We start from the raw sequence: 16,775 nt of genomic DNA, 5'->3' as shown, positions 1-16,775 counted from the left end.
ATGCTGAGATTCCATATAAACTCTAATTTCTGATTATTATATGCATTATTTGTGATCCACATTAAAGGTTAGATTTCTGGACATGGTGCAGAGATGGAAGGAGGGGAGGCATGTAAAAATTATATATTTTAAAAATCATTATTGAAAAGATGAGAAAATACAAACATACCTCATTTAATTGCGCTTCGTTTTATTGTGCTCTGCAGATTCTGCATTTTGTACAAATTCAAGACCCTCTACCAGCAAAAAGATTATGATTCGCTGAAGACTCAGATGATGGTTAGCATTTTTAGCAATAAAGTATTTTTAATTAAGGTATATGTACATTGTTTTTTCGACATAATGCTATTGCACACTTAATAGACTACAGTATAGTGTAAACATAACTTTTATTCACACTAGGAAACCAAAACATTTGTGACTTGCTTTATTGCAATATTCAATTTATTGTGATGGTCTGGAACCGAATCTGTAAAATCTCCGAGGTCTGCCTGTAGTATTAAAGAAAATTTTGGAGAGAAAAACCACCCCAAAAATCTATTCTCTTAAAACAATGATGTCATTTTTGCATTATCTTCTAGTCTTTGTCCATATTCATATATATTTTACAGAGGCAATGTGAATAAGATTTTGACCCATCAGAAACATGTCCCCACTTTTCTACAGTCTTCATAATTACTAGCTTTAATTGCTGCTTAAGACTCCTTTGTATTGATGAAACAATTTTCCAAACTTTGTTGGGGGAAAATTATAACGGATTTATATAACAGCATCATTTGCACCTAAAAACACATCATCCTTGTTCCCCCAAGAAGATCCAGTGTCTAATGCAAAAGAGGAGCAAACAGACTAATGCATTCACTTATTTATTCAACAATTACTTACTGAGTGCCTACTAAGTGTCTGGCACTGATCCAGGCCCTGGGGATAGAGTAGAGAACAAAAAAGACAAAAACCCCTGAATTTACATTCTAGTGGGGGGGAGAGAGACAATAAATAACAACCGAATAGCAAACGGGCAGAGAAATTCTTAGAGAAACTTACTTTCTCTAGCTAGAGTGACTGATAATGACAGCAAAACAAATTCCCAGGCTTCTGACTCCTACATCTCACAAAACCACAGCTGCTCCTAATCAATACGTTCAATCCAGTGTTCTGACAGTACTAAACCCAGGACCCAGTTTCTTCTAGATCAGGGGTCAGCAACTTTTCTGTGAAGGGCCAGAGAGTAAACACTTTGGGCTTTGCAGGCTATAGAGTCTCTGTTGCAGCGATTCAACTCTGCCATTGTAGGGTGAAAGCAGCCATAGACCACATGTGAACAAATGGATGTAGCTGTGTGCCAATAAAACTTTCTTTACTAACACTGGCTGAGAGGAAGGCTTGGTTTGTCAACCCTGTTCTATATGGCTCAAAATGATCACTCAAACACCGTTAACCAGAAATCCAGGGAAGATACACATGCTGTTCTCAACTGGAAAATCCCACTGAGTTTTCCTCTGCAGTGACTCATACCTGCCATTTCCTTTCCACTTCCATTGCCACAGCCCTGAACCAGACTTTTACTACCTTTCACTTATGCACATTTCTCTGCTTTTGCATATGCTGTTCCCTCAATCAGAATTCCCTTCCTCCCACTCACCGCCTATTAAAATCTCTCTGTAAAGTCCAGCTCAACTGACTGTAAATTAGGAAATATAAAGAACTTACTGTTAATTATTTTAGGGGGGCATAATGGTATTGTTATATATTTTTAAAAGTGTCCCTATCTCTTAGATATACATATAGAAACTGTTATGGAAGAAATTCTATGACATCTGGGGGTGAAAAGTAATCTGGGGGTGAAAGTGGGGGTAAGGGTGGGGTATAGATGAAACAATCTCGAGCTGAATTAATGAAGCTGGGTGATAAGTTCATATGGATTCATTACACATTTTCTCTATTTTTGTATATTTAACTCTTTCACTGCATCAATTAATTTCAAGTTTTTTCAAAATGTGTCTAAAATCTATAAAAAAATAAAAAGTTTATATTTTGACTATTTTATGCATTTAATAACATTTTGAGCTGCTTTGTACATAAACAACATTATTTTTATTTTAAACCTTTGTTTTATGGTAACAAATTTACCACTGTATTGAATTTTAGCAAAAAATACTCAAAACATACTAAGTGACATCAATTAGATAGTGCAAGCCACAGGAAAACATATCCGAACACCACAGCAAAAGAGTTAAAATTTTTCCACAATAAAAACCTGAAGACAAGAATTCCAGTTCCAATGCCAGATTCTACAGAGCAATTAAAGCCCTTTTCTCCTGTGCTTCCTCCGCGTGAACCTCTATTTCTCACAGATTTCAGTCTGCTTTGTATGGCTGTTAGCTGTTTACACCAAGACAGTGAGCTCTTTAAGGAGAGGCCTGTATCATAGTCACCTTTGCAGCTTCCCAGCATATTTTACATATAATTGACATCTAACATTGTTTGTTGAAGTTATGTGGGGAAAGCCCAAACCCAAACAGACTAGAGGAAAAAACAATAATAGGAGCACCTTTTACTCTCCCCACCCCAATCAAAATTAAATCAAGGACTTTTATCATTTCAATTGTACCATTTACATTGAGCTCCTGGGCTATCTCTAGCTTTGAGCTTCAGTAATCCAATCTAAAGGCAGAAAATAACAACCATTCCCCTCCACTTTCCTGGAGTAGGGGGTGGGGAGGGCTAGATTTTTGTCCTAAAAAGGAGATAGCATTATTATTTTCTACTACTGACTTCGAGGCCACCAGTATTTTAAACATCCTCATCCTCATTACCCCAATGGAAGCAGTGCGGTTATCAAGGCTTAAGAGTCTCAGGAGAATCACGTGTCTGGCCTATTCATTACGCACCCATTACTTAGCTGTATTACAAATCCTCTCTCTAACATAAAAGGAGAGGAGAATTCAGTGATGTTAATTATCACATAAAGCCTGGTTGGTTTGATTTGAGAGGAGATGAAGGAGGCTCCAATCAGGTAGCTCTGGTTTCACATTTTAAATGTGTTAGGTGCCTCAAAAAGACTAGCAAACTCATATTGCTATATTTAGCAAAAGATTCTCTCAGCTCATATTATATAAAATGAAAATAAAAACTCTGCTTCTGAAAAATGGACAGACAGCTCTTTAAGGAACAGAACTTAATGCATCAAGTGTAAATACATGGGACCCTGGTCTGGAGGGAAGACGTCTCAGTCGTTTTCTGGATCTACCAGCAACAGCACACACCGGCAAGACACAGCTCTCTCAAGTGAGCACCTGTCTCACAGCCTGGTCTATCAGCTCCACCTCCAGTCCTACCCTGGACTGGTGCTCTCGTCCTCTGTCTTCAATTGCCTGGTAAGCAATTTTAGTGCTTGCAAAACGACTCATTTCCTGGACAAAACCAACCAATGCACCTCCCCACATTTTTCCACTTCCCTGTCTCCTTCGAAGGCACATTTGGTCTAAGACCACAGGAATATGGAGTGACTCCTCTCTCTCCCTTATTTCCGACCATCTTTTCTTTAAAGCCTCTCCCTCTCCATTCTTGTTTCCTGAGTCCAGTCTCCTATGCCTTCACAATCAACCAACCATGTCAGAAAATAGAATATGTGCAGCCATTGAAAAGAACAAAGTGGGCCGGCCCGGTGGCTCAGGCGGTGGAGCTCCGTGCTCCTAACTCCGAAGGCTGCCGGTTCGATTCCCACATGGGCCAGTGGGCTCTCAACCACAAGGTTGCCAGTTCGATTCCTCAACTCCTGTAAGGGATGGTGGGCTCCGCCCCCTGCAACTAAGATTGAACACAGCACCTTGAGCTGAGCTGCCGCTGAGCTCCTGGATGGCTCAGTTGGTTGGAGCGCGGGCTCTCAACCACAAGGTTGCCAGTTCGAATCCCTCAAGGGATGGTGGGCTGCGCCCCCTGCAACTAGCAATGGCAACTGGACCTGGAGCTGAGCTGCGCCCTCCACAACTAAGATTGAAAGCACAACTTGAAGCTGAATGGCACCCTCCACAACCAAGATTGAAAGGACAACAACTTGACTTGGAAAAAAGTCCTGGAAGTACACACTGTTCCCCAATAAAGTCCTGTTCCCCTTCCCCAATAAAATCTTTAGGGAAAAAAAAAAAAGAACAAAGTTGGAGTGGCCGGTTAGCTCAGCTGGTTAGAGCCTGGTGCCAATAACACCAAGGTTGCCGGTTCAATCCCAGCATGGGCCACTGCAAGCTGCACCCTCCTTTAAAAAAAAAAAAAAAAAAAAAAGAACAAAGTAGAACAAAATCTCTTGACTTAAAGATATTTCTATGAGGTGTTCAGTGAGAAAGGCAAGATGCCAAAATCAGTTTTAATGATTCCATTCTTTGAAACAATATCCCCAATTCACTGTATGTACATGTATATACATTTCCACATTATATGAGAATGAAGAAAAGTATGGAAGGATACACATGAGTTACCTGTATGCGGTGGTGCAAAATGAGAAAGTGAAAAGAAAAGGGGAAATGAGGCAAGCAAAAGAGAAAAACACTACACTTCACTAAACAATACATATATACATGGTATAATCCTCTTTATGTATCTTTGTAAAAATATACATAAATATACGGAGGGTGGCAAAAAAAGTATACACATTTTAAGAAAGGAAAACTATATTAAAATTTAACTCAATATACTCTTACACTGTTAACAAAAAATGAATACAAGTCATGTTTGACTTCTGCAATTACAAGAGGTGCTCAAAGTGGTTACCATCAGAATCCAGACACTTCTAATAAATGTCTAATTATTACATTGTTTTGAAACTAAAAAGTTAAAAATAATAATAATAAATAATAATAGTTAATATTACTGAGCCAAAAAAAAGAAGAATCCAGACACTTCTGATTACAGCAAACTACTGCTTAAGCAACGCTGACCAGTGTCCACTTGTATACCTTTTTTTGGCACCCCCAGTATTTTAAAACTTTTAAACAAAATGAATTAAAAGTACTAAACAAATTCAACTGTACAAATGAAAAAATCTTCCATTCACTCAGAAAATAAAATATTTTAAATAGTATGCCAGTTTTAAAATATGTCTACAAATTCTTTGATGCTCCTCTCATGAAAGGGCAGATACTTCACTCATATGCGGGATATAAAACTGAAAGTAACAAAGAAACAAAAACTCATAGACACAGACAATAGTTTGGTGGTTACCAGAGAGTAAGGGGGGAGGGGGATGGTAGAAGAGGGAAACGGGGGTCAAATGTATGGTGATGGAAGGAGAACTGACTTTAGGTGGTGAGCACACAATGTGATGTATGGATGATGCAGTATAGAAACGCACACTTGAAACCGATGTAACTTTACTAACCATTGTCAACCCAATACATTTAACTTAAAAAAAAAGGCAGAAACAAATTCTCCTGCCCTTGAATACAGGCTGAGCTTAGTGACTTCTAATAAACAGAATGCAGTGGAAATGACACAGTGTGACTTCCCAGGCTAAGTGAGAAAAGGTGATACAGCTCCCACCTGGCTCTCTCTCTCATGATGTTTACCCTTGAAACCCAGCCACTCCGATGTGAGGAAGACAAACAGCCACATGGAAAAGCTACCTGTATCTTACAATGACCAAAAAAGTAAATTAATTGAGCAAATAAGTAAATATATTCGAAGATAACGAAAGCCAAATTTCTCACTCTTAGAACTGGTACTTACACACATGGAAAGGGGTGAGGCTAGAGAAGTATTACAGTGGTACCTTGGTTTTCGAACGTCTCTGTTGACGAATATTTCGGTTTACAAACGCCGTAAATTTTATGGATCTACAGTATCACTAGATAGTAAACCTCATGCTAAATTTGCAGTTTTAGGGGTTGATTTTAAAGATCTGGAACGGATTAATCCATTTTGTGTTACTTTCTATGGGGAAACTGTGCCTCGGTTTTCGAACGTTTCTGAACTTGAACTGTCTTCCGGAAGGGATTATGTTAAAAAACCAAGGTACCACTGTATATCGGAAATAAAGAGATTAGTTTCACTCATAGTTTTTTTATGGTTTAAAAAGATCTGGTTTATCTACAGAAATATATATGTATATATATGTATGTATATATATACAAAAAGAGACAGAGAGAGACATTGATTTCGTGTGGTCTGTGGTGTGTGTGTATGTGTGTTACATGCTCTAGATACACACTTACCTTTCTTGGCTCTGCCTGTTGAGAGCACCTGGAAGCAATGACATCATGTAACAATGAGCACAACAAACTCCCAAATCTTGGTTCCTAAATACCATCCTCCACTGAAAGAACCAGGACTCCTTAAAGAAGTGGCTGATCCCAGGCCCAGAGCCAGGACAGGAACAAGACAAGATGAGCCTGGAACATCTTGTTCATCTAGAATTTTAGGAAGTGTTCAAAGATTGCTAAAAACATAAAAGGCAAGCAGCCTGAAAGGGCTTCCACTAGCCAAATCTAGAGTTATCTGAGCATCAAAATAAATAACAATACTAACAAATTACAAGCCGATGAATAAATTACAAATCAGTAAGTCCATATAGAAAGGAAGGAAGGGGGGGAGGGAGGGACGGGGAGAGAGAGAGGGAGGGAGATGAGAAAAACTCATCCTTACAGGACAAGTCCAATTTACAAATGTAGGATAACAGAAACAACAACAACAACAATCATGTGGTAACCACACAGTGGTTGCTGATTTAGGCAGGACATTAATGCCGGCAGTTTGAAGTTTGATGAGGAACAGGGTATCGTCATAACCTCAAGCTGTCGCCACTCAAAACACTTATCAGTTACAAAAAGAAAAATAGTGACTTCACAGTGAAGAAAACCTGAGATACCTGGCAGACACCATGACCAGATGAGCAAGGTTAACATTGCGAGTAACGGGACTGGGTAACATCAGGTGCCCCTGATGTGATGTACTGGGAATATCACAGCATCATTTCCATGTTTTTGCCAAGAAATCACAACCTAAGTCTGGTCATGAGGAAATATTAATGGATTCAGCTTACAGATCCTCCTCCTAAGTGTAAGAGTGCTGAGGATATGAATGACAGCAACAGACTAAGGGGTGATTCCAGACTGGAGGACATGGAGACAATGAAATCCAATGCATGTTCCTACGTGGGATCTTGGACCAAAACCTATACGGAGACATTGTTGGAGCAGCTGGCAAAGCGTGCATGGGGCGCATGGACTGGAGGACAGGGTTTTATCAACACTAATGACCTGACGCAGAGGGATATGTAGTAGTTGTTTAGGAGCGCCTCTGATCGGGGGGTGGGGGAGAATGCACAGAAATATTTAGGGGTGATAGGGTAGCATGGACGTAATTCAGTCTCAATTGGCTCAGAAAAACTAATTTAAAAAAAGATAGTGTAATAGAATAAATGTGGTAAAATGTTAATAGTTTAGGAATCTGGGTGAGGTAAGAGGGCTGTGGGAGTTCATCCCAGTCACAAACTGGAAGAAAATAGTATATATCAGATACACACACATGCACACAGAGATACACTCACACTCACACACACACACACACACACACACACACACACAGTGCCAAAAAAATGTATACATACTTTAAGAAAGGAAAAAACTGTATTAAAATTGTAATACTCAATATACACCAATAACAAAAGATGAATACAAGTCACGTTTGACCTCTGCAATTATAAGAGATGCTCAAAGTGGTTCCCATCAGCGTAATTTTAATATAGTTTTTTCCTTTCTTAAAATGTATATAGTTTTTGGCACCCTCTGTATATCTGAAAGGACTTGATCTGCACTACACAAAGAACTGCTACAAATAAATTGTTAAAAGACAAACATATCAATTTATAAAACAGGCAAGACTTGAACACATACTTCACCAAAGAAGACATCCAAATGGCCAATCAGCCGGTACTCAACGTCATCCGTCATTAGGGAAATAATGCAAACTAAAACCACAAGAGTGAACATTTCCTACCCATTAACACAGCTAAAATTAAAAAGGCTGATAAAACTGAATGTTGGTGGAAACGTGGCGCGACAGGAACGTTTGTACACCACAGCATTAGTTACCTACTGCTGCACGACCTCACCACAAGCTTAGCAGCTTGAAACACACAGGCACATTATCCCCCAGTTCCAGGGGGTTAGAAGGCCAGTCATGGCTGAGCTGGGTCTTCTACAAGGTTTCAATCCAGGTGTCTGCCAGCCTGTGGTCTCACGTGAGGCTTGAATTGGGCAGGATCTGTTTCCAAGTTTACCTGGTTGTCGGCAAGGGCTACTGGACTGAGGGCCAGGTTTCTTGCTGCCTGGGGACTTGAAGCTGCCCTCACCTCCCAGCCACATGGCCCTTTCCATGGGCAGCTCACAACACGGCAACTTGCTTCTCCAAAGCCAGCAAGGGAGACAGTCTCCTCAGAAGATGGGCATCATTATCTGATGTAACGTAATCATGTATGTCCTGTCACCTTTGCCATGTTCCATTAGGAAGATTGAATCACAGGTCCCAGACACACTCAAGGGGAGGGGATTACACTAGGGCATAAATACCAGGAGACAGAGACCCTGGGGGCCACCTGGGACTCTGCCACAGGTAGTGGGAATGTAAGCTCAAACAAGCACATTTGGTAAACTGACAGTTCCTTATAAACAAACAATATACTTACACTAACACCTACCATTCCACTCCCACATATTTAACCCAAAGAAATGAAAATGTATGTCCCTAAAAAGATTTGCATAAGAGTGTTCAAGCAGCTTTATTCATAGAAACCAAAACTGTAAACAAACCATATAGTCCATCCACAGGACAACGGACAAACAAATCCTATCTGTTTCAATGAAATACTACTCGGTAATAAACAGGAAGAACTACAAACACACACAACATGGATGAATCCGGCAAAAGAAAGCCAACACAAGAACACACACCATATGATTCCATTTACATGAGGTCCAAAAACAAACAAAACTAATCTATGCTGATATAAATCAGAACCGTAATTGGTGACAGGTGAGGGTTGACTGGAAGTGATAAGAATGTTCTATATCTTGATTAAGGTGTTAACCAACACCTTAATATACATGAATGTGTATGTTTGTCAAAACTATCAAACTATAAACCCAAGATCTGTGTATTTCACTGCATTTAAATTTTATCTCAACTGAAAACATGTTTCAATAGAAAAAGAATTTTGTACGGTAATTAAGAGCACAGGTTCTGAGGCCAAACTGCCAGGGTTTGAACTCTGACTACCACTCTCTTGGGCAAGCTACCTATCTTCTCTGTGCCTAACTATCTGATAATTAAATGAATTAACACATGGACAGCAATTAGAACAGCACCTAGTACATATTATGTGCCCAATTAATATTAGCTATTATTAAACAAAACTAAAAAGACAATTATTAATGCTAGTAGAAATTAAAAATTGGCCAGGAAAGAAAAAAAATCATAGTTCATTACATGGCTCAACAGTGACTTGTCTTTCTATGGTCATAATAATTAAAAACCCTGAATCTAAACGAAATTACAATTTTATTGGAAAGTGAGGTGATGGTGAAAAAGCCAATCTTCCAAATTTGGAATTCACCAGATAACATCCAAAGATTGTTTCTGAAACAAGTCTTGTAGAACAACTTAACTCTAAAACATATGTGTAATTTTGATTAAAAGTAAGTCTGATGGGGCTGGCTCATAATACCAGCAGGGGCCAGGGAGCTGTGCCCTACACAACTAGACTGAGAAACGACGGCTTGAACGGAGTGGGGAGGTGGAAAAAGAGGGGAAAAAAACGTAAGTATGACAAGGAAAAAACTATTAGGGGGAAGTGGACTACTAAAAAATTAAAACTAGGGAGGAAAATTATCAAATGCTGAAAACCAAAATGCAATTAAAAAGAACATCTATCTATCTGTATCAGAAGCTGCATTCCAGAGGTACCACTAACTATGGAGACTTAAGGTTGTGGAAGGGAAATCACACTGAAATTCAGTATCTTACGAGTATCGAGCATATTCCATATCGAAATTGCACAGACAGTAGTACTCTTCCTCCCTTACAACTCACATTCCAAAATCTTACCACCTTTGTTATCCAGTAATAGGCCAGGTATTTCTCAACCATTGGCTGGAAGGCCAGGGTTATAGTGACTTAATATGAATGAGAATTTAATTATAATAATGTATCACCAATATTCACATGGAAACTTTCAATGAGGAACATAAAACTTGCTTCGATTTTACCATAATCCTTAAAGCAATGCTAAGCAGTAAGATGATGAAAGAAATGGAAAGTGAGTGGTTTAACTACTTTCATTTGAAAACCAGAATTAAGACAGGAACCCCAACAGTGTAGTACTCTTGTTGCCTTCCTATAAACAGACAACCTTTTAGAAAATAGATGCCACTTGCCATAAATGAGTCATCTCTACAGTGGCCATGCTCCAAGAAGCCCAATGCGGGCAGCGCCTGTTTGGGAGGCTTCATCTTGGGAATCATTCTTTCAGTCCCGACAAAAAGGTTCATGAATCAACATCTATAGTAGCCTAAGACTTACAAAGCATCTATAAATTGTTTCATCTGTTCTTCCCAACAACCCGGAACAGTCAGCTAGACAGTTTTTATTTCTTTCCATTCTGATGAGAAGATCAAAGAGCAAATGGTAACTCACTCCAAATCACAGAGTTTTTGTTATTTAAAGGAAGGATTTAATTCTTCTGGCTCCAAGACCAGTGTTCAATTCACTCTACCAGTACATCTGCGTAACCAGAAAAGTCTGGGAAGATTCATTATTTGCTAATTTTTTAAAGTCTAGATTATAGATGGCAACATTTGAAACTCTTGGCTTACTTTAGGTCTCTTCCCCAAACAAACAAAAAGTCAAACACACTTGAGGACATTCAAGCACACTGACATTTACAGACTAGAATAACTGTAGCAAAGGGAAAGTGTCTTTAACAGTGAGTCTCAATAGAGTAATGGTGGTGGTAATGTCTCTAGGGTGCTTTTTGGGTTGTCACAATGATTGGGGACTTCACTGACATTCAGTGGTGGAAAAACCAAGAATGCCAGACATCCTACAATCCACAATTCCTTTAAGTCCTGCGCAGTTAAGAAATGACTAGCTTTCTATGTGATTTCCAACCTTTTTGTAAGTGAAAACATTCTGCCTATAGGCAGAACCGGGTTTTTTAGGGCCTAAGGTTTATAGGATCCTCCATAAAAAAAAGTATACAAAATTACAATTACAAAATTCTAGGATTTAATTCTAATTCTAGGATGTAAAAATATCAAATATGTAGGACTACATCTAAATAAAGATATACAATACTTCTATGCTAAAGAGTGCAAAATCAATTAAAGAAGACCTAAATAAATGGAGGAACGTATCACATCCATAAATTGAGACTCAATATTTTAAAGATTTCAGTTTTCTCCAAATTAATCCAGAGTCAACACAATCCTAATTAAAATTCTCAAAACAAAATTTTTTTTTTAATTGAAAAATTGATTCTAAAATTTCTAAGGAAATGCAAAGATTAAAGAGTAGTTGAGGCAATCATGAAGACACAAAGCTGAAGACTTAGACCCCCAGGGAACAGGCTTATTACAAAGATACAGTAATAGAGATAGGGCGACATCGGTGCAAACACCCACAAACTGACCAATGATACAAAACAGAAAATATAAAAATAAATCCACACGTAAACTGTCATGTGATTTATGATCAAGGTGACAATGCAGAGCAGTGGAAAAGAAATGATCTTTTAAATAAATGGCGCACGGTTAATTGAATATCCATATGGGGAGAGCTGTATCTTAACCCCGAAATTCACACACAAATATCAATTCCAGATGTACTGTAGATCTACATGTGAAGGGTAAAATACAGCTTTTAGAAGGTAATATTAGAGAACATGATCTTGAAGCAGACTAAGATTTCTTAAACATGACATAAAAGGCACTAAATATAAAGAGGAAAACTGACAAATTGGACTAAATTAAGATTAAGAATTTCTGTTCATCCTAAGACACCATTAAAAGAGTAAAAAGGCAACCCCCAGAGTATGAGAAGGTATTTAGAAGAACTACAAGTCAATAAAAAACACAGACAACCCAACAGAAAAATGGGCAAATGCCTGAATAGACAATTCAGAAAAGAGCATATCCAGATGGCTGATAAGCTTTGATGAGCTTATGAAAAGGTACTCAACATTATGAGGGAAATGAAAATTTAAAACACTGGAGAAACCACTTTACCTCCCACCAGAATGACTAGCATGAAAAAGACAAAGAACACCAACTGTTGGTGGAGATGAGGTACAACTGGAACTCTCATCCATCACTAAGATGAACCCACGTAAACCCCACTATCCTGCAATTCCACCCGTTATAAACCCTCGAGAAATGAAATGAAATACACAAGAGTGCTTATATCCACCGACACACGACACACGTATAAGGTATAAGAACATTCAGAGCAGCACTGTTCATAATAGCCCCAAACTGGAGAGCTCCCCAATGCCCATCACCAGCAGAATGGTCCGATAAATTGCGACATATCCACTCATGGAATACTAACTATACAATAAGAATATATGAAACGATGTAGATGAATCACACAAATATCAGGTTGAACAGAAGAAGTTCTGAGTAGACACAACAGTGTACACTGTATGAAGCACAAAAGCAGGCCAAACTAACTCACACTGTTAGAAGTTAGGGTACTAGTCACCTTTGGTGGGGGAAGAGGCAGTGATTAGAAGGGGACAAGGTAATGTTTTGGGGTGTTGGTAATGTTCTGTTTTCTGATATGTGGATATGTTGTTCGTAAAAATTCGTCAGCTATACTTACTACATGTGTACTTTTCTAAGTATGGATTATACTTTAATAAAAAGTTTTCTTAAGAACTTAGGTACAGGGGCATGGAAGTAGCCTGCGCACATGAAGGGAGGGCCTTGAAGCTTAAGCTTCATTAGCTTCATAATAAATCTGCCTTTGGTTCTGCTGGACACATATGTACATAAATAAAAAGCAGTTTATAATGATCTAAGCTGAAAACTAAATAGATTTTACATAGAAATGTAACTATATTTTTCTCCATTTAATATACACTGAATTTTCCAGGACTTTAACTACTATGTAAATAGAGAAAAGGCTGTATTTTGTTTTGTGTAGAACTTGATGAAGATTTACTCACCATTCTAGAAAAACTGTATCACCGATGGCATTGCCACATATCATCTGATTCACCCATGCAATGCACCTGTATCAGTCTCTATTTATGGGTGTCATATTCAGAGATAAGCTATGTGTACCTGCAAGCACCTAACGGCTATGGTTTCTAATGTGCTGTAAACATTTGTAAATAAATGTCTTCTGAGAATTTACATTTAAAAATACATACTGTATTATGAACAGCCCTCCTTTTATTTTTTCCTTTATATTTACAATGAAGACGTTGTAGACATGTTGGTAAGCTTACTGTCTGGAAATTTCATTTCAGGACAGAAGAGGGGCCATTGAAAAGCAGTTACAAACCATTAGCCTATCAAAAGAACTGTAAAGGGAATTCTAATTCCTGAACTTGGTAACTTCTTTTATGCTAGTCACATTATCCAGATCACAAGTTAAGTAATATACTTATCTAAAATGTAAAAAAAAAGGGGAAAAAATCATAGCCTACAGCATAAGACATAAAAGAGCAATTACCCAAATATATCCATCATAAATTTGATCTAGACATAGTGAGCAGAACAAGGGGGAAAGAAGAGTTCCAACTACATGATCTAACTGAGCCCTTTTCCTTTTAGATCCGTTAGACCCAATTTGGCATTCACAAGCGAAGGGCTCCATTATTTTTCTGTTCTCTTTCAAAAATAGCTCCGCCTTCAAGATTACACAAATTAGATCATTCTGCAGCAGGATTCCTCCTTACAGAGCAACTCCTAGGAAGCAGAGACAAGCTGTCTGCTGTAGCAAACTAGTCATTTAAAAAACCCCCAAAAACCCAGATGTTTTTTACTTTTCAGTTTCACTGGGTTAGTTACAAAGGATATGTGCTTAGTTATTAATGGCTTCTGCACTAGATCTCCCTCATCAAAAACCTACGGATCACAGAGGAGATACCAGACCAAGCAATTATGACAGCAGAATAATTAGGGATGTTGAAAGTCAGCTGCTCCAATAGCTTCAGATAGCCTACAGCATAAAAATAATTTATCTGGATTTTTCACACAGTTGCCAATCTATGGATTATTCCATCATCCAGTAAATTCCCAACGAAATTTATTCCCAATTAATTACAAATGGCAAAAGTAGAAACAAACTTCCTCAAGAGCTTTGAAGAGTTCTGTTACACAGATCTCGTTCTCACATGTCGTCACTTAAGAATGCTTATTTTCTGGCTCAAAACCCTCTATGGCTTCCCATCTCACTCGAGGTTAAAGCCAGAGTCCAACAATGGCCTACAAGATTTGGTCCTGTTTACTTCTGATTTTCTCTCCCATTACTCTCTGTCTGGCTCAGTTGGCTCCAGTCCACGGACCTCCTCTACGTTCCTGAAATCTACCAGTACTTGTGTTTTCCTCTCCTATAAATGTGCTCCACAAGGACTGCTCACCTTCTCTGAGGTCTTCTAGATTACCTTATTCAAAACTGTAACACTCTCTGCCCCTTACTCCACTTTCCCACTTTACTTTTACCCATCTGATATACCCTATCATTTGCTGCTCACCTGGCCCCTGGAAGGTAACCTGCAGGAGAGCTGGGATTTTGTCTGTTTTACCGACTGCTCTCTCCTCGGTGTCTAAAATGGTGACTGGCATTTGACATATGCTCATTAAGTATCTGCTGACTAAATGAAGTTACTCTTAGGTAGAGGAAGAGTTACACACTTATCCAAACCTACATGGTAAGATAAAACCAAATAAGAGACCAAAAAGTCAAAGCGTTTTTAATACCGTTTTGCGCACATGGTTTTAAAGGAATTATAGCAACCTGATGACATTTTTCTCCAGATACATTCAAGAATAGAAGGAAATAATGGGCATCAAGCAAAACAAAGCAAAACAAAAACAAAAACCCAAATAGAGCGTCATCCCAGTCATTTTTCTATAAAATCTTCTCTCAAATGGACTCAGATAAGATGCCGTCTCCCCACACTGAGACGTGGCGTTCATTTATCAGCGAGGCTGCCTGAGAAACAGGCCCTTCTAGAACATGAGTAAACACATCACTTGGCCTAAGTCCAAAGCATACCAAACTAATCTTGGGCCAAATCTTAGTTCAGAAGATCATCTCCCATTTCCTGCCCAGGTTTTTGTTTCTCCAATGAAATGATCCTGTCCTTTTTCTCCATGGAGAGAAAAATCAACCAAAAAGATTAATGCGCAATGTTTAATAATATTAAGCTATTCCTTTTAAAAAGTATTTTTTAAAGGAAAGATAGAGGGGATTATCTACAATAAAAACAAAGCAATATAATTGTATTACATACAGTTAATGAATAATTCTCCCCATTAAAGGCAAGGGCATAAACAATTTATTGCACATTTTGGTGTCAGAGAGGAAATACAATTAAATCCATTAATAGCCACAAGAGTTTTTATGTTCCCAGAGGACCTTGATTTCCAGAGTTGCTTATTCATTTTCAACCACAGCAAACACGGTGCATGGCAGAGATGACAGATGCTGCAGACTACTTTCCACATCTTTTAATTTTGATGACATAATTTTATTAAACAACAGACTTAAGGTAGATAACACTGCCACATTCCACTGGATATGAGCTGAAAGTGCCAACCAAAAACCCACCTGTGAAAACAATGTAAATGATGACTAATGTAAATCAGGTCTACCACAAGTCTACAAATATTACATCAACATAGTCATAGTTTCACTGACATTACCCCAAAATGTTAAGGTAATGATTTCTATGATGCTCAAATATCTTGAAACTATTTTGGTTCTCTTCGTAACATATCAACAAGGCAAAAAAAGGTATCCTTGCCTTTAAAAATAGGAAGAAAAGGAACTTGCCCAGAGCTAATCAAAACAAATTTAACTAAGTACTACATAACGGCTTTACTTACTAATCCACAATACTCCAACCCACACGTAAAATTCGACTTGGATCTCTAACTACACCTTCAACAGGGTTTCTGACCCCCTAAGACTTTAGAAGATGACACCCTGACCTCACCAGCAATCCTCCTCTTGGGAGCACAAACTAGATCAAGAGGTAAGCAGACCCTCTCTTCCTTGCCCTTAAAACACCCCAGCTGTGCCTCTCATGTTCTCACATTATACTGCCCACTACTCGCAGCCTCATAGTCAGAGCCCATTCATTCGTAACATATTTGAGTATCTGGTTCTTTAGCCCACGGTGTATTAGAAGCAACAAAGCAGAGAGAATGCATACTGACAGCCACAGACAAAAACAAAATAAAAACAGCAAACACCTGCGTTTAAAAGCTAGTTAGTTACGTACCAGTCTACACGCTTCGTGTTCACCATGAGGAGCCCATTCATTGTGCTGATCCACACTTGAGAAGAGGTTAAAGCTGTTTTATATATTCTTAAGGAATAACCACAAACATATAAATGTATTTGTAGATTTCCAACCAAAATGGGAAAATAAAGGTAAAAATTAGCATATTTACAAAGATCCAAATGTTTAGTGATAGGCCTTAAATGTATTATCAGGTTTCTCTGGTAAAAGTACAGTTTTTCTATAGTTTGAGACATAAAAAGGAAAGCTG

At 38.4% G+C, this 16,775-nt stretch overlaps 1 protein-coding gene across 3 annotated transcripts in view; it reads right to left on the bottom strand.

Annotated features, from left to right (window-relative positions):
- PACS1 (phosphofurin acidic cluster sorting protein 1) overlaps nt 1–16,775 on the bottom strand; it is a 115,163-nt gene that overhangs the window by 88,687 nt on the left and 9,701 nt on the right. Inside the window, exon 1 of one of the 3 annotated variants that reach the window (XM_074336720.2) lies at nt 16,505–16,656. The exons of the other annotated variants lie outside the window; for them this stretch is intronic. Within the exon in view, the coding sequence (XP_074192821.2) occupies nt 16,505–16,545 (41 nt within the window). The 5' untranslated portion in view covers nt 16,546–16,656. Of the gene's footprint in view, nt 1–16,504; nt 16,657–16,775 lie in introns of those variants that run through there. 3 annotated transcript variants of the gene reach the window in all.

This window comes from Rhinolophus sinicus, chromosome 14 (genome assembly GCF_057876585.1).
Source record: "Rhinolophus sinicus isolate RSI-liver-muscle chromosome 14, RSI-T2T, whole genome shotgun sequence".
In the NCBI taxonomy this organism is placed as follows: Eukaryota; Metazoa; Chordata; class Mammalia; order Chiroptera; family Rhinolophidae; genus Rhinolophus; species Rhinolophus sinicus.
Note: the sequence above shows the minus strand (reverse complement) of the source record. Positions and strands in the feature narration are given on the sequence as shown.